Source organism: Lactuca serriola, chromosome 4 (genome assembly GCF_051521515.1).
Source record: "Lactuca serriola cultivar US96UC23 chromosome 4, Lser_US96UC23_V15, whole genome shotgun sequence".
Lineage (NCBI taxonomy): Eukaryota > Viridiplantae > Streptophyta > Magnoliopsida > Asterales > Asteraceae > Lactuca > Lactuca serriola.
Window position 1 is genome coordinate 70,862,197 of NC_136411.1, and position 23,669 is coordinate 70,885,865.

Consider the following 23,669-nt stretch of genomic DNA (forward strand, 5'->3'; position numbering starts at 1 on the left):
GTTCCAAGCAGGATATAGTAGCCGATTCACTTTTGAATCAGAGTACATAGCAGCAAGCGAGGCGGCGAAGGAGGCAATATTGTTGAAGAACTTCATAGGAGACTTTGGAGTTGTACCAGCTATAAAAGAGCCTATGGAGATTTTCCAGTGACAGCGAGAGTGCAGTTGCCTTAGACAAGGAACCAAGGGATAAGGCAGATCCAAGCACATCGAAAGAAAATACCACTTCATTATACTTCGAATAGAAGGACTTCTCGTGGCAAAGAGGGTATCGTCCGATAAGAACCAAGCATATCCCCTCACGAAGGGACTGAGTAGGGTTAAGCATCTACAACATGAGAGGCGCATCGGGCTAAAGGACGATATTAGTTTTAATGATTAGATTACTTTCTAAACTTGTAATACTTGAAATGTAATTGACATTTGATGCTTAAATAAAAAGGTGCTTTTTATTTTCTAGTATGGTACTATCTTATGTCAATCATTTACTATTGTTTCACTTTGCATGTTTTGACTTCCAGAATAATTATATTATTCAAACTATCCATAGTCGATCATACGTTGGAAGTAGGTATTGAATCAAGACTGTCATGAATTTGGCTTGTAGATTTGTCTGAATTGTATTAGACATAGCAAAGTTTGCTGCAACATTCATGAGTGCTCATAAGGTCTGAGTATTGGATTAAACCCATGCTCACTTGTATCACTTCATGGAATTTATCTCGAGTGATCGTGAGACGATAATATCATTTAAGTCTTCAAACCAAGAGATATGAGTTGTTGACTATGAGTTGGTTGTGCATTGATAGTACAAAACCGCTTCAGTAACTTGATGTTATAAAACGTGTTGTTGTGTACAATTTGAGGAGTAGTTAGTACAAGCATATGAGTCAAAGTTTATTTGTTCCTTTTGGTCCTTGGAGGATTAAAAGCGATATCTTGGGCCCCTCAATGATTTTGTTTTGACTTATGTGTGAGGCCCGGTCAGAACTAAATTGATGTGTTCGATTAAGTTCTATGTCAAACAAATCGGAGATCGAGAAACAAACTGCTGGACAATAAGTATGACGTTGTTCCATGTATTTGTCCGGCTGATATCTTGAGAACAGAGGATTATATGATCACTAATCTAAAATGGAGCCTCTCAGTTCGACAGAGGCTATTAAGAGCTACGATTCCTAGTCGGTGTTTTAAGTCGTACTTATAGTTATAGTTATTAGACTTATCCAAGTGGGAGACTGTTGGATTTAGTGTCTAAGCCCATAACTATAATTAGTATGCACTTAACCCAAAAGTAGCATGGTCCATCTGAGTTGCATGGCACCAGAACAATTTGTAAGGATGGACTTTAGCGAAAAGGATATTTATGATTTATTAATATGTTATAAGTTCTAATATATTAATATGAAATCATATTATTTAATTAGTATTGATCAAAACTTAATTTGGAATTTTTTTTTTGATAAAATTATTTTGTGACAATTTTAATTATTTTTAATTGTCATCGTACAATGAGTGAGATGGAAAATGGGCAACAAGCTGTGCCGCTACGCCTTTTTGAATGGTAAAGTTAATTCTTTTAAAAACTACATCCGAAGATCTAGGGGATATAACATTACTATGCATTTGGAATTAATTTTATGATCAAAAGAGACTAATTAAATATATGGGGATTGATTGTATAAAGCATTCATTCTTATAAAGTGAGCTTATTATCCATACTTCTTTATGTTGGACTAAATCCATGTGGTGACCCATGGATACTCTATGGAGGTTAAAACCCATGGAGCCCAAGGAATTTGGAAAACAATCCTAAAAAAACCACTATATTATTTATTTGTATGTTAAGGCCCTTATATTTTTTAAAATGTATCATTTATGACATCGAGCTCGATATATCCTAGATAGCCGAAAATGATAGGTAATCAATTCTAACCGTTTTGATTGTTACAATTCATTAGAGTAAAAAAATTAAAAAAATATAAGGGTTTAAATGCACTAAAAATATAATATAATGGTTTTTTTAATCCTTTCATGAAAATATATTAGGTTTTTCTGAGATCAGAAAACCTTAAATAAGAATTTTGGAAAATATAAGGGTTTTAGTGCACTAAAAAAAATAATATAGTGATTTTTTTAAACATTTGATGAAAATACGTTGGGTTTTTCTGAGGTTTATATATATATATATATATATATATATATATATATATATATATATATATATATATATATATATATATATATATATATATTTGTGTGTGTGAACGTGTGTGTGAAAGTCTTTTGCTTATCTCCCTAAAAAAGAGTGAAAAGGGGGTTTGTGTTAAAGAAACGAAAAAGAAATGGTGGATGTTGAAAGAGTGTGTTGTATGTGCGGTGACGTTGGTTTCCCTGACAAAATTTTCCGATGCACCAACTGCCACAACCGTTTTCAACACTCGTATGTCGTCAAATTTCTCCGATCAATAATAATTTTTCTGTACTGGCCACAACTGCCATCATCTCTCTCTCTCTCTCTCTCTCTCTCTCTCTCTCTCTCTCTCTCTCTCTCTCTCTCTCTCTCTCTCTCTCTCTCTCTCTCTCTCTCTCTCTCTCTCTCTCTCTCTCTCTTGGATGCGCTTTAACTTTTTATAAAACAAAAAGGATAATCTGCTTTCCAAACTTTTCCGATTAAACGAGCTCTTATCTTTATGTTCTCCGGTCATCGCCCTATCACAACCATTAAATAAGCTTTAATATTTATTATTTTTATGTTGACTAGAAATCGTTGTTAGTGGTAATGTTGACTTTTGACCACTAATATTATCATGAATTCAATGTTTAATTCCGGCAATCCTTGAAAGAATCCTTAAAACTCTTTATTAAGCAAGTGGGCATCGCACTTATTAAATTTAATTTCATTATTAGATTATTCAAATTCATTTTCTTTTCACAAAATATATGTGTTAGGTACTGTAGTAACTACTACAACGAATCATCTGATCCGCCGGAGCTCTGTGATTGGTGCCAAATCGACGAGATTCGAAGCTCAAAACATGGCGGTTCTTCGAAGAAACCCGCGGCAATCAGCAGCGGCCGGTCGGAATATTCCGGTGACAAGATCAAACAACAAGATCGTGAAGAAGGGTCGGAGAAAGGGAAGTCGCCCACTACTGGAGCTCCTTCTCCGAGGACGGGTACACGAAGGTACAAGCTTCTTAAAGATGTCATGTGTTAGGAATAAAGAAAGGTAATTAATATATATGTGTAAATCGATAAGCGAAAAATGACAAATAAATAAACAATAATATATATATATATATATATATATATATATATATATATATATATATATATATATATATATATATATATATATATATATATATATATATATAGTTAGGTTCAAATGTTTCACTATCTATTGTATGCCTGTAAGACTGATTCTGAACCAATTATTTTAGTTATTTTAAGAAACTAATTAATGCTTATTAAATTCTGAATATGTAATTAATATCTATTATATCTTCAACATGTAATATGTATTAATTACCTTCTTAAGATAACTAAAATGATTGGTCTAGAATCAGTCATAAATGCATACAATAGATAGTGAAAACAAAATAACCTAACCATATATATATATATATATATATATATATATATATATATATATATATATATATATATATATCATTTTCTTCCAGAGTTGGATATGGATAATATTTGGTCTTGTTTTGTAAATTTCATCTAATTAGTTTATATTCAAAACTATATATTATTTTTCATGAATCCAATACTTGTTAATTAGATTGCTATATATTTGAATGATTAATGCTGTTTAAATGAATATTTGACATTAATTATGTATTACGAACATGAAATAATTATACCACGCAAAAGTATGTCTTTGAATATATATATATATATATATATATATATATATATATATATATATATATATATATATATATATATTTCGATTATTCTATTCAAAATAATTATTATGTTATTATATATATAAATGTAGCCAATCATTTTTGATAATTAAGAAAGCGATTATTGTGGTTAAAGAAATTAAAAAAGAAAAAGAAAAAGCTTTCCATTTAATAAATAAGTAACATTCACTTTCTTAATTTACCAAAAATTTACTAATTAGGAAACACAATTTTAATTAATAAAAAGTTTCGAATTTTCAAAGATATTTGATTTTTTTAATTTTGATTTTTGATTTTTTTTAACTAATTAGATTATAATTCTAAGATAATTCTGTTAGAATGAGAATGTCAGATTATCTATTCTGACAAAATAAATGTTTTGAATGAATGAATATTTTGAAGACAAACAATAGTTTTAAACCATCGGTTTAAAAATAACATGATTCTTTTATATATTCATAGACATTGAATGTAAATATAGATTCATACATATTCTTATAGAGTAATAGTGTTGTATATTTTAATACAATTACACATATTCTAACAGAATGTCATAAAAAATAAATAAAGATTTTAAAAAGCATAAAATTCTTAAATATAGAATTCTTGAATGAATGCACATGATCATTTTATTATGAACTATTCTGCCAGAATATAACGATAAATAATGCTTGCTTTTGTGAAGACCATTGAGTATTATTCATCTTCATCTCATGCGCCGTCATCCAACGTTCATGCCCTTGATCAACATGTCTCTTTCACGCATTCTATGAGAATAACTGCTACGAAATTGAGCATTTTATAAAAATAACTACCATGAAATCGTATGACAATCCTTAAATCCAAATTCATAAATTACAAGTAAAAACTTCCAAAATGATGAATATATTTGTTTTAAATAATAAAATAGCAACGTATCTAATTTGACAATTAGGCTTTATGAAGAATGCTTATTATAGTTGCAAATCAAAACTCATAATCTATTTTGAAAATGCAACATCTCGAATACACCTTACTGTAATTTAAATGAATATTTTATGTTTGTAAAACAAGTGAAGATAATAGGGCTTGAATAAATGTCATTAAATTGAATTATGTAAGAATAAAACTATGTGAGAATGCTTTTATACGACAAAAATAAAACAAATTTTAGTAATTCTTAGAGAACACATACTACATGTTAAAATCAAGTAACACAACTAACGAACTCATAAATTATTTTTGTGTTCTTCAAGAGTGAACATCAAGTTCTCTTTCAGACATTTCTACAAACACCTGGTGTGCAATATTCTCTTAGAATTACTTTTGTGTTCTTTAAGATTTCTTAACCCAATCATTCTTTTTTACTTCCTCAACAAATGAAAACCACACCAATTGTCTTTGTTCTTTCAGCATTCCAGCAAATATACACGAGATACAAAAAGCATAAGAATGAAAATATATTTGTTTTAAATAATAAAATAACAATGTATCTAATTTGACAATTAGGCCTTATGAAGAATGCTTATTGGTTATTATTATAGTTGCAAATCAAAACTCATAATCTATTTTGAAAATGCAAAATCCCGAATACACCTTACTGTTATTTAAATGAATATTTTATGTTTGTAAAACAAGTGAAGATAATAGGGCTTGAATAAATGTCATTAAATTAAATTATGTAAGAATAAAACTATGTGAGAATGCTTTTATACGAAAAAAATAAAATAAATTTTAGTAATTCTTAGATAACTCATACTACATGTTAAAATCAAGTAACACAACTAACGAACTCATAAATTATTTTTGTGTTATTCAAAAATTTGAACATCAAGTTCTCTTTCAGACATTTCTACAAACACCTGATGTGCAATATTCTCATAGAATTATTTTTGTGTTCTTTAAGATTTCTTAACCCAATCATTCTTTTTTACTTCCTCAACAAATGAAAACCACACCAATTGTCTTTGTTCTTTCAGCATTCAAGCAAATATACACGAGATACAAAAAGCATAAGAATGAAATCGAGGAAGTGAATTAGAGGACTTACACAATGACATATTCCCTCCCACGAAGTTTGACAAGAGTTCCAAATCGGGAGACATGAGAGGAGAAGTAGAAAGCTCATCGGGGCCCAGGATCTTACCCGGCTACCACGAACCATTCTACCTCCGAACCCAAACGATGGTCCCAATACCGCTGAGGAGGAGAGAAGGCAGCTTCTGATGTTGCGAGGGTGGCGATATGTTACTATATTTGGGTGGGATGGGGTGTGAAGCAGGAGCAGCGATGAGGAGAATAGGGTCAAATTGAGATGCAAGAATGGTCGACAAATGGTGTGCGACATCGTGAAGGAGCGACAACAACTTCCAGTGGTACGACAGTAGTGCTAAGTCGTCGGTTGGATGGGCAGGTGAGTGAAGCAGGAGCCTTCAAAGGATTTTAGGGTTTGCGTCTTGAACGAATTTGAAGGGATTTATAGGAAAGCAATCCAGTATTTTAGGGATTAATTAATTTTTTATTTAGTTAACAAAATTAATTAATAGGTTAGATTACATATCCTTATTTAAGTTTTGAAATTATTGGCCCATATTAATGCATACAATAACACAATAATTACTTTTAATACCTAAACCTAGCTCTCTCTCTCTCTCTCTCTCTCTCTCTCTCTATATATATATATATATATATATATATATATATATATATATATATATATATATACATGCACGTCCTACTTGAAGTTGTTTTGTTATAATATAGGGGTTGTTATCTATGTAGCTCACAAACTTTCGTATAGTGGTTTAAATGGTCTTTATGACTATTTTTTGCATTTGAAGGGCACGTACTTGTGTTTTACCGTTTGAAAATGCCCTTTTACACATTTAATCAGGTATTCCTGCCTAGTCACCTGCCAAGTAAGCTAGTTAGTGAATACATATAACTTGGTGAGTCAGCACAGACTCACTAATGGGTCGACTCGATGATACACTTGCAGGAATAGGGTCAACCATCCACATCTCTTTGACCCTTTCTTCATCCACGCTGAGAAAATTTATAGGTACAAAGCCCATAAAGTGCAACGCATGATAAGGGTTTCGTTAAGGGTTTCAATTTCGCTCACGAGGTGGAGGAGCTCCATCCAGTGTACACTTCTATCAGATCAACTCTTGCTTCTCCAAAATCAGGATCTGTAGTTTTTAATTTAATGGAAATGCGTTTGATGAGCCCATTGGCGCTCGGTTCAACTCCACCGATGTCCCCTGCGACATCTCCGATGTGGCAGAACAAGGTGAATCATGTGACGCCTGTAACGACCCAAAAATTGAGGGTAAAAATTTCATTTTATTATAGCTAAAACATTGATACCATTTATTTCAAACATTTTAAATCATCGTTAATTGAATCATTTATCAGAGTTTATCCCAAAATCATTCATTGCAGAAATCATAGGTGTGTGCACTGCGATCAATCCGAGCACAAAGCTTAATCAGTCCCCCATAGCATACCCCACACACAATCCACATAACACATATCATATTAGCTATAAAAGCTATTTCTACTACATAAGCCCTGCATAGAATCATATAAGGAACCCTTGGAAACCCTCGAAGGTCTTACACCTAGTGCCACGGGAACCCCCACGTGGTCTTATCTGCCATGGGAAGCCCCACATGGTCTTCCTGCCAAACAATACATAATGAAAAACTATACATATAAACATATGAGCTAAACATACAAACATATAAGGATGACATGGGAACCCTCCAAGGTCTTACATCGGGTGCCACGGAAACCCCCACGTGGTCTTAGCCTAGAAAGCCATGGAAACCCCCACATGGTCTTATGTCCAACTACCTCGGGAACCCCCCGGGGTCTTCCACGTAAGTATCACAAAGACAACTAGCATACTGCATATATAACTGTTTGCCATGGGGACTCCGCATGGTCGTCACATCATATATAATGTATCGATAGCACATTCGCAACAATCATCACAACTAGATACATGGGCTGGCCTTAGTGCCTTAGACCCATTGGTATGGTGAGAAGACTTACCTCTCGAATGTTGAACTAATAAGTTGATGTCAGATATATCCCACACGCTGCTCCTTCTCAACTGCCCATAATCATCGGGTGATTAACTTGACACAATCCCATAAATACCCTTAGGTCAACCTTGGTCAAGGTCAAGGTCAAGGTCAAGGTCAAGGTCAAGGTCAATAGTCAAGATCAACAGTCCATGTTGACCTCAACTCGTAGAGTACAACCAGCCACTCGTCGAGTTCCTGGCATAAGTCATCAACTCGCCGTGTCACTAGAGTGACTCGTCAAGTTCCTTAATCTTTGTGTCCTGACCGCAAACCCATCCAGTCGAAAACTCCTTGGCCGACTCGTCGAGTTGATTAAAGGACTCGACGATTTCCTTTAGTCCTTCTCGTTTCCGGTCCTTTACAGTGGAAACCAAAGCTCCAAATCACAAATCCAACCGCTTATGGTGTATCTACCACATGAAGTTGCAAACTTTACGTGTTATGCAAAGCATCCAAGGCTAGAAACACTTAATAAAAGCTTGACAAGGGACTTAGAGCATGAAGGGGGGCCAAGACTTCATAAAGTTGGCAACTTGAAGTCCCCAAAGGCCCTAAGATATCCAGATCTAAAGCCATATGCTCATAACAAGCTCAAATCCAAGGATGAACCCAAACCATGCTAATAATGGCCATAAACTTCCATATAAGGAAATCTAAGAAATCAAAAGCCAAGGTTTCGACTTCATACCTCAAAGTAGCTGCAAGACTGGAAGAAATCCCAGATCTACTGTCTTCCATTCAATACAACCTCTTCAAGCTTCAAGTTCCTTCCAAAAGAGTACCAAGAATCACTCTCCAAGCACACACACACACACACACTTAAAGAGAGGGAGGGAATGAAGTAGGTTTTCTTTAGACATAGGGGGAAATAAGGGAGACTGCAAATTAGACATAAGTCTTTTAAATAGGGTACCAATCCTTAAAATTTAGGGTTTCCTCTACAGCGCCTACTCGTCGATTCGGGGCCTTTCGACTCGTCTAGTAGGGTCGAAATCCTGCGATCCTTTAAATGACTCTACTTGCCAGGTTGGGGCTTCGCCGAGTCCCGGCACCAAAACCCTAAAAACTTGCATCCATTAAGCAATTTTTGGAACAAGTGTTACAAGTCTCCCCCACTTGAACTAGATTTCGTCCTCGAAGTCTGCATCGTAAAAGTCTGGGTAATGCTCCCGCATCTCCTTTTCTGGCTCCCAAGTCCATTCGGAGCCCCTTCGGTGCTGCCATTGCACCTTTACCAATCTTATCTCCTCATTCCGAAGACCCTTGGTCTTCCTATCAAGAATCGCAACTGGCTTCACGATATAGTTCGGACTCTCATCCATCTGAATGTTGTCCAACGAAATGACTGCGGGCTCGTCTGTGACACACTTCTGAAGCTGAGGCACGTGGAAGGTGTTGTGAATATGGCTAAGCTCCTCTGGCAGATCCAAGCGATATGCCACCTTGCCCACCCGGGCCGAGATCCTGAATGAGCCTATATACCGAGACCCCGACTTGCCCTTCTTCCGAAACCTGATAATCCCTTTTCAGGGCGACACCTTCAGCAATCACGAAATCCGAAAATGAATGAATTCCTTTCAACCTGATCACATCAGCTCCATCTGATATCTGAAGTCTCGAGGTGGTCTGTCTCCCTGACAGACTGCCCACATTGAAGAATCATCGGACTGGTTCCACAATAAAACCAGTCTAAATAGAATACTTCCCACTCACAATACCTTGAGGCTTTCTAAAGAACAAATTCATCGATCAAATGCAGCTAACGAATAACAATCAAATCCACACACAAACCCCAAATCACTGAAGTCGCTCCTACTCCTCTTGCTGCCACATGACTGCTTTCCTGAAGAACAATCGGGGACCCCCTGGTCCCAACTTGTCTGCCAACTGACCGGAACACCATACACCTACCCGATTGCTAAGCCAAAAAACACTCAGCAGTCCCATGCGACCTCAAAAGGATACCTTGTCTAACCATAACTGCCCTATCTCCTTCCAGCCGATTGATTCATCCGATCGGGATAGGATGACAACCTGTTGCCACTGAATCTGACGTAAAAAGGCGAACACTACCAGAATAGTTGTAGTCTTACATCATACCCGGTCTCCTCCGACCTATCGCTTCCTGATTCTGACATGTCGTGGCTCTATTACAGATAGAGCCACTCGATACATATCACAATGTCTTAAACTACCATCAAACCAACCTGTTCGCCACCCTGGAAATTTGCCCTCGATTCCCTTGGCATATGGATGCCCCACATCCCATCTCACTAAAACAAAATCCTACACTAATTCTGATTCAGTTTTCTATCTAAATCCGAATTGTTACTCCGCTCCTATCTAGAGATCCTCAAATCGGTATTTGCATAATGCCCCATGACCTTCCGTCATCCTTTCAGTCTTGCACCCGATCCAACCACCAGGTTCTTATGAGATCCTATAACAGGGCTACCTAGTCGTAGCCCTACAGAAACATGCACTACTCGACCACAAGATCCTATATCATAAGGCTAAACCCTTAGCTCATCAGTCTCTACTGGTTCCAACCTGAATTCCCATAATCACCCGACTCGCCCCTGGATAACTGATTGGTCACTCACCTCTGGTGCTGATCCTAACTAAGTTGTGGCTCCCCCCATAACCCTGTGAACTAGCCTACCCTAGTCCAAATCACCTGAAGGAGTCTGTGAATGCTATGACACACCCCGCAGTCTTACAACACTATCTACTGTTGTGAATGCTATGACTCCCCCGTAGTCTTACAACACTAAACCATAACTGACCATTAGTAAATGCTACGGCTCCCTCGTAGTCTTACATCACTTTCACCTCAACTGAACATTAGTGAATGCTACAGCTCCCCTGTAGCCTTACAACACTTTCACCCTTGCTTATGTCCTGGATACATGGATGGTTCTCCCCCACTTAGATTTAACTAAGTCCGCTCGGCACCCAAAAACTGAAGGATTCCCAATCCTCATTACATTCCAATTTTCACCTTGTTGACGACCGGTGCTTACTAAAGCTTGAACACCATGAATAACCCTTCCAAAACAACATGATTCCCGAAAACCAACTAACACATCTTGTGTCCTAACAATGCCTACGACTCTAGCTATTCACATTGATATCACATTCAGATCTCGGAGTCCAAAGGTCAGATACTCCTACAATACTACAACGACACCTTCTCTTTCTCTCTCTCTCTCTCTCGCTCTCTCTCTCCTTTCCTTTCTCTCTCTCTCTCTCTCTCTCTCTCGGCAACTCCGAGGGGCTTTCCTAACATAATTGCTAATGTTACTAAAACCTAGCCAAAATCCCCTTGTACGAACCCTTGAACCAACCCCGACCATACTTAAAATGACACTCAAATGCTGGAAAATCTGTGATATATCAGGAGATGACCCCGTACTACTCCACCCAAATTCATGATATGTAGATGGCATATAACTCTACTTGAAGGTGTGTGTAACTCAACCACCACCAGAGATATCAACCAACGATACGCCTTCCCATGCTGATGAAAAATAACCGCTACTAAATACAAGCAACGTTGGTGGGGAGGCAAAACGGTACATACCTCGCACCCTTGCCTGTAGGAGTTCCGATCTCCCCAGTCTAACCCTGAAAAGTAGGGGCCCTCCCCGCTGGGCTCCGGCTCTACCCTCTCGTCCAATGGTAAACCTTAAAACAGCCGGAGCGGATGCACTCACCACTCCTCTCTGATTCTAAAACGGTTGACCTCCATGTCACCCTTCTGATCGCAACAAATATAACGGGCTTGCCCCCTATGAGCAATCCCCGAAAATGTGACCAAACCTGCTACACCTGTAGCAACTCAGATCAATGAACAGATTCTGACAACGACTTGGAGCAATCACATTATACGCGGTATCTGCTTCGCGAGATACATTCGTCTGAAGATCTCTCAAAGATTCCTCGACATGCTGAATGACATCTGACATCCCTTGCCAACCCAGACAACGACAAAATACCAACCCGAGATCCAACTTATCACGATACCCAAGCGATATAATTACCCAATATCCACCAGAAATGGCTGCAGATAGCATATCCGCAACATCTGAAGGAATCATGACCACCTCCTCTTGTGATACCTCGACCATCCTGAGAACATGATGTAACACCTCATTCTGATCCCAATGATAGTCCAAACCCTTGGAACGAAACTTCATCGTGTAGTTTCTGCAACGTTGCACAAGATCCGACCCTGCTGGCCTCTCAAATGTTGTTCCAAATTCTTGGGTCTCCGCCTGAGACCCTTCAATAAATCCACCTGACATGAACCTCTCTTATTGAGGTACTCCTAATCAATCTTCCATCCTCGACTCTGTGAACCATATCATTCAGGGTCTCACACCCTGATCCACTTACTAGCTCAATCGCCTACGGCTGAACTACAGTAGCTAGAGCAACCTCTGCTCTAAATCGGCTATAAACTATTCCCAAGACATAGTTTCAAATCCTAAACCACAATAAATCGCACAATCATCCCTTGCCGCCCGATACAAGAGACTAAAAGCGAACTCGAAATCTTGGCAGTCCTCCCACTATCTGGCTCACCACCGGAGCTGGGACTAAACCTTAGTCCTACCCATGCATGCTCATCCTCATTCTGCAGAGCAAATATTCCCACGATCAAGGCATCACCAAGAAGTCTCCTTCCCGTAAGCTTCTCAGATTCTCCAAGACCCTCACCGATTCGAGTATGGATCCTATGCTTTCAGTAGTATGGGCCCAATACTACCTTCCAAACCTATCCATACTTTCATCAATAATCCTCCCGAATCCTCCAAGTTACCTCCTCAACCTTATGCACCCTAGTCTAACTGAAACTCACTACTAACCCACTAGAACATATCCTAGGCTTTCCTAGGTTCCCGAACCCACCCAGTCCTCAACTGCTGAAAGATTCCTAGCAATGTCAACTAGATACCTCATGAATATAGCCACATGCAATAGAGATCAGATAATCCTTCGAGTAAGAGACTCATCCCTAGAATGGCTGGACTCAGACTAGAGCTGCGTAATAGGGTCAAGTCTAACACTATGAGATTATCAGGCATGTATCCCATGTGACTTAGCATATTCACTTAGTAGCTAACTCACATCACCAAGAGTCACACAAAGCACAAAGCAAACAACATTCAGACAATTGAAATTCTAACCATCAGAATCCAATCAAATAGTTCTATATACATCCGATTCACAATTAGGTGACTCCTGTCACTAATCTCATCCAAGGCTCTCCCTAGGGCACTCTCCAACCTGCGAAGCTATCATCAAACATTCAGTCTATGTACCACAACCCTTGCTATCCACATCCATCCATCCATCCACACTGCCAGCTGCCTTATGCATGCAAATTATACACAAAATAGGATCCAACAGACTGTCGAATAATAGACTCTACCCTAAAACCACAATCGTATGAGGAGCAAGAAATAAGGCCAAATCAATTATTCTAAGGCTATAAGATCCTAACCGTATACAATTTTCAAAACGTACACATAGCAGTTACCAATACCAATAATCATTATCATTCTAGCATGGCATACCCTATTAGGCCAACCTGTTGCTGACTACTCATCACTAACATGCAAGTCTACCAACTCATACAACATATACAGCCATCTCCCCTATCCCTAACTAGCATGCGGTTCACAGATTCATAATCAAATCATAACAGATAACAAGTGTGTGTATTCTGGGGAATCTTACTTGAGCTCGGTTGATTGCATACACCACAACACTTTCTTGTCTTAGAAATTCTTTACTTAAAACATTTTTCTTTTGAAAACTTTACAGATGCCCAGTTTGAGTTCAGACACGCCCGAAAGTATGTCTGAATCCCTTAAAGCAAGGCTCTAATACCAACTTGTAACGACCCAAAAAATCGAGGGTAAAAATTTCATCTTATTATAGCTAAAACATTGATACCATTTATTTCAAATATTTTAAATCATCATTAATTGAATCATTTATCAGAGTTCATCCAAAAATCATTCATTGCGAAAATCATAGGTGTGTGCACTGCGATCAATCTGAGCTCTTCTTTTCCCAATCGATGATTGTAAGTCCCTAAATCTGTTTGTGTATCAATCAGATCCAATTGATGATGCGGAATCTCAGTCAATTGGATGATGTCAGATCAAATAGAAATGAAGGAGAAGAAGAATATGATGAATCTTGTATGATTTGATTAAAATGAAGATCCAGATACAAGATTCACACACACTTAACACACACTAAAGTTCCTCTCTTATCTCTTGTTTCTCTCTCTAAAACACCTTGAAATACACACACTTAAGCTCCATTTTCACTCTACTATGTTCCCTCTTCCTCATACCCTAACCCTCTATATATATAGGAAGACAGATCGTAAAGCTAGTCTCGGTCAGGCGGACCGTAAACAGGTTTACGGTCACAACAAATTGTAAACACCCTGACCGTAAACACAGTTATAACCGTAAACACTAAGTTGTTTACGGTCCTAGACAGAAAAATACATTTTCCTAGAAAAACAAAGTATAAACCATAGTTTTGACCCAACAATGATACATGAAACCAAAACTGTAAACCGTAAGAACAAAGCTTAGTGAGTCCCCTAGAGCATACCCCACACACAATCCACATAACACATATCATATTAGCTATAAAAGTTATCTCTACTACATAAGCCCTGCATAAAATCATATAATGAAGCCATGGAAACCCTCCAAGGTCTTACACTTAGTGCCGCGGGAACCCCCATGTGGTCTTAACTTCCATGGTAACCCCCACATGGTCTTCCTGCAAGACAATACATAATGCAAAACTATACATATAAACATATGAGCTAAACATACAAACGTATAAGAATGATCTGGAAACCCTCCAAGGTCTTAGAATGGGTGCCACGGGAACCCCCCATGTGGTCTTAGCCCACTGCCATGGGAACCCCACATGGTCTTAGGCTGGAAATCCATGGGAACCCCCACATGGTCTTATGTCCAAATTCCTCGGGAACCCCCGGGGTCTTCCATGCAAGTATCACAAAGACAACTAGCATACCAAATAGCACACGATCAACTAGCATACTGCATATATAACTGTTTTCCATGGGGACCCCCGCATGGTCTTTACATCATACATAATGTATCGATAGCACATTCACAACAATCATCATAACTAGATACATGGGCCGCCCTTGGTGCCTTAGACCCATTGGTATGGTGAGAATACTCACCTCTCGAATGCTGAACTGATAAGCTGAAGTCAAATATATCCCACACGCTGCTCCTTCTCAACTGCCCATAATCATCAGGTGATTAACTTGACACAATCCCATAAATACCCTCAGGTCAAACCTGGTCAAGGTCAAGGTTAAGGTCAACAGTCAAGGTTAACAGTCGATGTTGAGTCAACTCGTCGAGTACAACTAGCCACTCGTCGAGTTCCTGGCATAACTCATCAACTTGCCGAGTCACTAGAGTGACTCGTCGAGTTCCCTAATGTTTGCGTCCGCAAACTCTCAACTGCAAACTCCTGACGAGTTCCTGGCATAACTCATCAACTCGCCGAGTCACTAGAGTGACTCGTCGAGTTCCTTAATGTTTGCGTCCGCAAACAATCAACTGCAAACTCCTGACCGCAAACCCATCCAGTCGAAAACCCCTTGGCCGTGAACTCCTTGGCCGACTCGTAGAGTTGATTAAAGGACTCGACAATTTCCTTTAGCCCTTCTTGTTTTCGGTCCTTTACAGTGGAAACCAAAGCTCCAAATCACAGATCCAACCGCTTATGGTGTAGTTACGACGTAAAGTTGCAAACTTTACGTGTTATGTAAAGCATCCAAGGCTAGAAACACTTAATAAAAGCTTGAGTAGGGACTTAGAGCATGAAGGGGCCAAGACTTGATAAAGTTGGCAACCTTAAGTCCCCAAAGGCCCTGAGATATCCAGATCTAAAGCCATATGCTAATAACAAGCTCAAATCCAAGGATGAAGCCAAACCATGCTAATAATGGCCATAAACTTCCATAGAAGGAATTCTAAGCAATGAAAAGCCAAGGTTTCGAATTTATACCTCAAAGTAGCTGCAAGACTGGAGGAAATCCCGGATCTACTGTCTTCCATTCAATACAACCTCTTCAGGTTTCAAGTTCCTTCCAAAAGAGCACCAAGAATCACTCTCCAAGCTTACACACACACTTAAAGAGAGGGAGGGCACAAACTAGGTTTTCGCTGGACAAAAGGGGGAAATAAGGGAGGCTGCAAAATGAGACATAAGTCCTTTAAATAGGGTACCAATCCCTAAAATTTAGGGTTTCCTCTACAGCGCATGCTCGCCGAGTCGGGGCCTTCCGACTCGTCGAGTAGGGTCGAAATCCCACGATCCTTTAAATGACTCTACTCGCCGAGTTGGGGCTTCCAACTCGCCGAGTCCCGACACCAAAACCCTAAAAACTTGCATCCATTAAGCAATTCCTATAACATGTGTTACAACGCCATCGGGTTGCAACTTCCGGGGAGTAGGTTGAAGACGGCTGTAGTTATGGGCTTGATTCGTCGATGGCAGTTGCTCAGGCAGTCATTGACACTGGTCAATCCCCCGACAAACCTCCACCTTTTCTAAATGGGGTTCGATGGGGACGACATGCATTGATACCGAAATGCCATCCTTTTGCTCTAATTACTTTGTAAGTGCAGGAATTGGTGAATCCGATCTTGAACCTTCTGAAATCTCGGTAGCTTCTCCATGATTTCTCTATCCGTTTCTGAAATCTCCATGTGACATCACATTCGTTTGGATTTGAGGTGTTGACTGGTGTTTGATAGTTGAGAAACACTATTGATTTGAAGTGTTTTAGATTGAATTTCTTGATAGCCATCAAAACTCCCCTATCAGAATAGTTTACTAACCTCATATCATCGCAAGCGCCAGAGCTCATGCTCAAATTCATATCATCGTAAGCACCAACGATAAAAGTGAACCCCAACAGGGTGTTTCCTCTTCTTCTCATAGTCGATACCCTTTGCCTTGGCTTGAAAATTCATGAACCTCCATTGAAAACCGCCACACTTCCGCTACCACAGTTGGGTTCGGTTCTCTCCATAGGCCAATAGCTTCGGTGATTATGACATCCACATTTTCGCAGCCAAAAGACCAATTTATGGTTATTTTAAAATCATAATTTTAATTTACAAATGCGTAATTTGTCCCATAAATATTCCCGAATGGATGTTTTTCATTGATTTATTAAAAAACCGGGATTTCATAACTGATACAACAAACATAATTATATCATGGATTATAAGCATAACATCATTCCTGTGGTGTTCATGCAACCCTAATTGCTTTGATATAGGTTTTTCTAAGTAAACATACAAAATTGAATACCAAAGCAACAAACCCTAATTAACTAGCATACAAATATGAAAATCACATATAATTAGGGTTAGAAAGTTTACCTTGATTGTTATGTAGCAATAACAATCACAATCCTTCTTTATCTTGACTTCTGAAAGCCTACTGCCTTAAATGTTGCACCTCTAATGGAATCACAAACACTCAATGCAACAAGATGACCTGGAGAGGGAAGGATTTCGGCTAGGGTTTCTCATAAAACTCATGGGGGCCGAAAATCCTATGTAAAGTGTTCCTTAGAGCCCTTGGACGAAATCTTATGGGCTTCCCCATAAATTTCGTCCACTCCACTCTATGGAGTCCATCAGCCCAACTAACAACTAAAAGTTAATTGCAATATCAGTCCCCTTTATTTAATCAGTCTTTTTTGATCACCAAATTAATTTCTGATCAATACTAATTAAATAACATGATTTCCAAATAATAGATTAAACTTGTAATATATTAATAAGACCATTTTCGAGTACCAATTTATTATTCATATAATAAATTCTACTCTCTCTCCTCTTGTCATCCTATCAAGTTGCATGAGTGTAGGCAACCCAAAAGGACCATGCTCATAATCGGGTCAAGTACATACCAAAATAGTTGTAACACCCGTAAAAATCAAGCCAATTTAAAAAATTTCAAACATCCAAAAGCCATTAGTTATTACAAAATGTTTTCAAAATAGTATAATATCAGAGTATCCCAGAAACCATAAGTCCAAAACCCAAGGATGTGTATGGTCACGCCTTCTCCTTGACAAGTCATCTGAAGCACCTGAAACAATAAATTGAAACCGTATGCACAATGCTTAGAGAGTTCCCCTAAAATACCCATACACACAACAATACACATATCAACATAAACAACATACTATGGGTCCAGTCAACCCTCAGGTTGGAATACCCCAGGCCCTCAACCATCCGATTGGAATGCTAACATACTATGGGTCCAATCATCCTCGGGATGGAATACCCCAAGCCCACAGCCAACAGGTTGGAATGCCCAAATACTACCAGTCCAATCATCCTCGGGATGGAATACTCACGGCCCACAACCAATAGGTTGGAATGCCCAGGTCTATTGGCTTTTGCACAAAGCAGAAAAGCCTCAACCACCAATCAAACATGTGCACATATAGCAGATAATCACATAATAGTCTATAGACCGAAAACAAATCTACTAGATCATAACAGCGTAGCAACATCCTATCTACCAAGATACTTATCTAACAGATCATAGCAACATATAACATCCTATCTACCAAAATATTGATCTAATGAATAATAACAGCATAACAACATCCTATCTACCAGGATACTGATCTAACAGATCATAACAGCATAGCAACATCCTATCTACCAGGATACTGATCTAACGGATCATAACAGCATAGGAACATCCTATCTACCAGGATACTGATCTAACGGATCATAACAGCATAACATCATCCTATCTACTAGGATACTGATCTAACGAATCATAAAAACATATAACATTCCTTCTGCCAGGATATTGATCTAACATATCATTTCATACAATACTCAAATATACAACATAACAGGATAGCAATCCAAAAGGGTCGGCCTTGGTGCCTTAGACCCTTGAGTATAATGAGGAAAACTCACCTCGCACTACTGAAGTCCCGCAGATAAAACTCTACCTGCTGGTTGACAGATTCCTGAACTATCAACATCAAACAATACCCAATTAATAATTGGGTTCCGAGCTCAGTGTACAACTCAAACTCCAAATACCCAAAAGTCAAGTAATGGGCCAAAGCCCAACATATGGCCTAATTTTCCAAATTAGGCCCAAACCTCTACATGGTCTTTCCTTAAGGCCTACTTAATTATTCTAGTTCAAACTCTTGGTATTCCCATGGCCCAATATCACATAATCATAAAGTTTCAGTTATGGCCCATCTATGGACCAAATTTCCAAATTGGGCCTAAGACTCTCACATGGGCCTTACCCTAAAACCCATACAATTATTTAGTCTATTTACTTATTCTTGGAAAGCCTATTAATAGACCAATCATCAAAGCCCAATAGAAAGGCCCAACTCAAGGCTCAAGTGAAATTAGGGTTTCCACATGAAATGACGACTAGGGTTAAGTGTTCCTACTTAACCAATTATGGACATAATCCATTAAGTCCATTATTGCCTTAGGTTAATTTGCCAATGATATTAATTTAATATTGTAAGTTTATTAATTAATTCTGATGTGGTCCCAGTAAATCCCAAATTAGGGTTTATGGCATTTGGGTTTTCCAACCCAATACTAGCCCATTAATCAAATGGTTGGGCTTTTAGGTCAATTGGGCTTCATTGGGCCCATTAGGGTTCTATTGTGCCCACTAGGGTTTCATTGGGTCCATTCTATCCAATCATCCCAAATGAGGTCCAACGCAATCACAACACACCGCCACACGACACGACGACCGATGGCGACAGCCACCACCCTATGACGGTGGTTTAGACTTTTCTTTCATTGATCCTATACGAATTACAATACAATTTACAATAATATCTAAAGAACACACACACACACACACTCATAAAATAATAAACACACGCAACCACCCTTGTGGTGGCCGGTGGTGGTTTATGGTGGCAGCCACCACATCACGGTGGTGGTGGTGGCTTCTTTTCCAGTTTCCGGCCAAAGGTTTCACACCCACACACTGCAACACACACACTAAAATACACCCACCTAATGAATACAGAAATCACACACACACACAGCTAACTTCCATGGTGGCTAGTGGTGACGGAAACATTACAGCATGCGGCGGCCACCATGGCTGGCGGCCGTGGTGGTTCCTTTCCTCGATCTCCAGCGAGCATCCCACATAAAAACATCCCGATACCGAAGCACACACCCAAACATCGATCTAAACCTAACTACGCACCCTACACAACCACTCTGTGGCGATAGGCGGTGGCTAGCAGTTGCTAGTGACGACAGAACTTCCCCCACGTCAAAGGCTGCTTCGAATAATAGCAACAACACTTAAGGAGCGGGCCTACTGGTGGTCCTCGTCTTCATTAGCAGCTCTTGTGGCGGAAATGGTGGTTGGTTTACGACCTCTACAACGGAAGTGACGGTTCAGGTAAGGTAGTAGCATGGACGTCACGTCGAAATGGAATGGGGATAAGTAACAGTTGCACAGCAAGACGGATACCGATGGTCTTTGTCGCCGACAACCAGGGTCTCGGCAAACTTTGGTTGCTCGGAATAGGAAGAAGCTGATGGGAGAGGCGGCTAGACGAAGGAGGTGGTGGCTGGATGGTTAGAGCCTTTAGGGTTAGGGTTCGATGGTCACTACATTAAATACCAACTACATCCCAAACTTTGGTCCATAATGACACTCTTAGTCCATCTTTCCTTATTTTCTTTCAATATAAATCCTAAATTTACCATTTGACCCCTCCATGACAAATTCATTTCAGCTTAGGTACATAATTTACCCTTTTTTCCCCAGCCATTCAAAAACCATTCATATTAAGTTCAACTGATACCAAACGCCCCTTGACTTATGAAAATCTTTACAAATTAAGTCCTAAAATTACACTTTAACTCCCAGAGATTCAATTCTTGTCGTTTGGCTTTCCGGAACCAACACCCCAATAATTATTATTTAATTTTGGGCTATAATAATTTAATACAATAATAAAATTACTTCTTGGGGTCCCGGGTTTATTATTTTAATTATTCTATTTAAAACGGGATGTTACAATAGTTATGGGCTTAGACACCTAATCCAACAGTCTCCCAATTGGATAAGTCTAATAACTATTTTGCAAATACGACTTCAAAACCTGATTAGCAATCGTAGTTTTCAAAAGTTGCAGTCAAACTCTGATCTTATCAGCAACATGTCCTTTAGATAAGGGATCATATATTCCTCTATTCTAGATATCGTATAAACTCAGACATGGATTTTAATCATACTCTTTGTTCATGTGTTGTTTCCTGATTTCTGATTTATGACAACTGACAACAGACTACAACTGAACACATCAACTTAGTCCAGGCTTGGCTAAGCGCTTAGGGGTGTCATCACTAAATCATCGAGGGGCCCACAGATATCGCTTTTATCCAAAGGAATGGATAAACTTCGACTAAAATGCTCGCTTGTACCTACCCATCAAATCACACACACCAATATGTTTTATAACACCAATTTACTGGCGCGTTTACATATTATCAATGTGCAACCGACTTGTAAATTACAAATCACATGTCTCAGTTTCAAGAATATATAAGATATTATCGTCTCACTAATCACCCGTGATAAAATCCATGAAGTGATTCAAGTGAGTGTGGGTTTAATCCAACACTCAAATCTTATTTTAGGAACTCATGAACACTACAAATAATTTTGCTATGTCTAAAACGCTTTAGACAATCTACAGTCGGATTCATGACAATCTAGCTTCAATATCTACTTCCAAAGTATTTACTGGTTGTGGATGGTTTGAATAATCTTATTATTCAGGAAGTCAAAACATGCAAAGTGAAACACAAGAATAATCAAATCCAATATAGTCTCAAACTTTTGAGTATAAATAAAACACCTTTTATTTAGTCACCATAGCGATTACACATTATTCATTGTATAATGTTTCGGATAATCAATTTAATACTTGAATTGAAAAAAGTAGTTGTCCCATGCTCCAAGCATGCACACTATGTTTACCTATGGCCCTTACAATGTGAAATAGATCAAATGAACATATTTCCAATGATGCTCATTTCACAATTCATATTCCTTATCATAAGTGTAAGAATACTAAATTCTTGCCACTATCAGAATATATTAGATTCTAACATTTTATGCAACGATGCTTTCGTAATGTCACAACACCAAAGCCACCAAGACTTTGCTAATGATATTACAAATTGCTCTATTGGAAATTGTTACAAGGCAATTCCATAGATTTAAGTCTCACATTCAAAGTACATTCCTTTGAACATCCTTCTTGCATAAAAGTTTCTAATCTAGACATAGATTCTTGATATCCAACTCCCATTTAAGGAAACATTTCCATATTTTCCATATGACAACTCATTCTAAATAGAGTCCTATCTATTCATAATAATGTCAATATGGTCCATCCATTACTATACTTCCAACTGCCCACAAGTAGCCAATCCTTAGCAAACCTTAGATTGTACTTGACAGTTGTTTAATTATTTTAGTCATATCCGGTTCTCGTTCTTTTCACTCTTAATGCCCTAGGCATTTGGAAAATGTAGAATAATCGAATATTACAACATATGCAATCGGTCATATACCAGAAGCGTATGGGACACGATTCATGAAAAACGTGATACTTTACCAGTTTCTTGTTATAATATTGCCATATATAGAATTCTTTTAAGTTGAACCTTTTCAACATAACATCCATATATATCTTTTGACTAAATTTGATTAAAATTTCTCGATCTAAGCTTTTAGATTTGAAATGAAGTATAAGTTCCTCTTCCTTAATTATAGCAAAACAACTTTTCAACCCCTGCAACTTTGCAAAATAAAACTTTTGTTTTAATATTGCTAACTTGTAACACTTCAAATAATAATCATGCTCCCACTAACATGATAATTATATTCATACCAGCATAACATTTATGCTCCCACTAGCTTTGACACATATTCAGAAATCAGCTAAACTTCTAGAAAACAATATGAGGACGTGCTTTGATAAGCCTTTATCTAAGATTCTCAAACTCATACACCTTTCCTTAGATAGCTCACATAGTCACATGTGTGTCTAAACTATTTCAGAACCTACAACAGTAAGTCTAGAGTGTTCGGACTAATTGCCATTTCTCACAATTCGAACTATGAAGAGGGATGATTTAATCATAATCGAATTTGAGAACGCAAATACTACAATTACTATCTCCTTAAAATCTCTCTTAGTGAAAGTGTTTCCTCACAATCATTTTCACGAAGCGGAGAGAAACCTTATCACTTAGATTTTATGGTGTATGTGTTTCTATCCATGTGAATTTGTCATAACCATAATCATAAGACAAGGTTTAAGACAAATCCAAACTCATATGGACTAAACTTGTTCATTCTTAATTTATTGCCATCAAGGGTCCCACCATTACTTCCAAGTCATTTAGCAGCTCACCTATACTTGTCAATGTACTTTCATTGAACAAGGTAATCAATTGAGAACTCATAGAACTCATATGCATAAGTAACTTTACTGGAATGGAATAGAAACAAAATTATGTCA

The 23,669-nt window shown here is 38.2% G+C and overlaps 1 protein-coding gene across 3 annotated transcripts; it reads left to right on the forward strand.

The window, feature by feature from the left end:
* Nucleotides 1-2,267: 2,267 nt before the first annotated feature.
* Nucleotides 2,268-6,511, forward strand: LOC145101849 (zinc ion-binding protein). 3 transcript variants are annotated; one of them, XM_079039129.1, is made up of 3 exons: nt 2,268-2,482; nt 2,953-3,189; nt 5,879-6,511. In XM_079039129.1, exons 1-3 carry the CDS (start codon nt 2,346-2,348, stop codon nt 5,913-5,915), a joined length of 411 nt encoding a protein of 136 aa, XP_078895255.1. In that variant the 5' UTR covers nt 2,268-2,345; the 3' UTR covers nt 5,916-6,511. The 3 variants fall into 3 exon arrangements, with proteins under 3 accessions (XP_078895255.1, XP_078895257.1, XP_078895258.1); XM_079039131.1 differs by having other exon boundaries at nt 2,268-2,443; nt 5,879-6,490; XM_079039132.1 differs by lacking the exon at nt 5,879-6,511 and having other exon boundaries at nt 2,268-2,443; nt 2,953-3,286.
* The last annotated feature ends 17,158 nt before the right edge of the window (nt 6,512-23,669 follow it).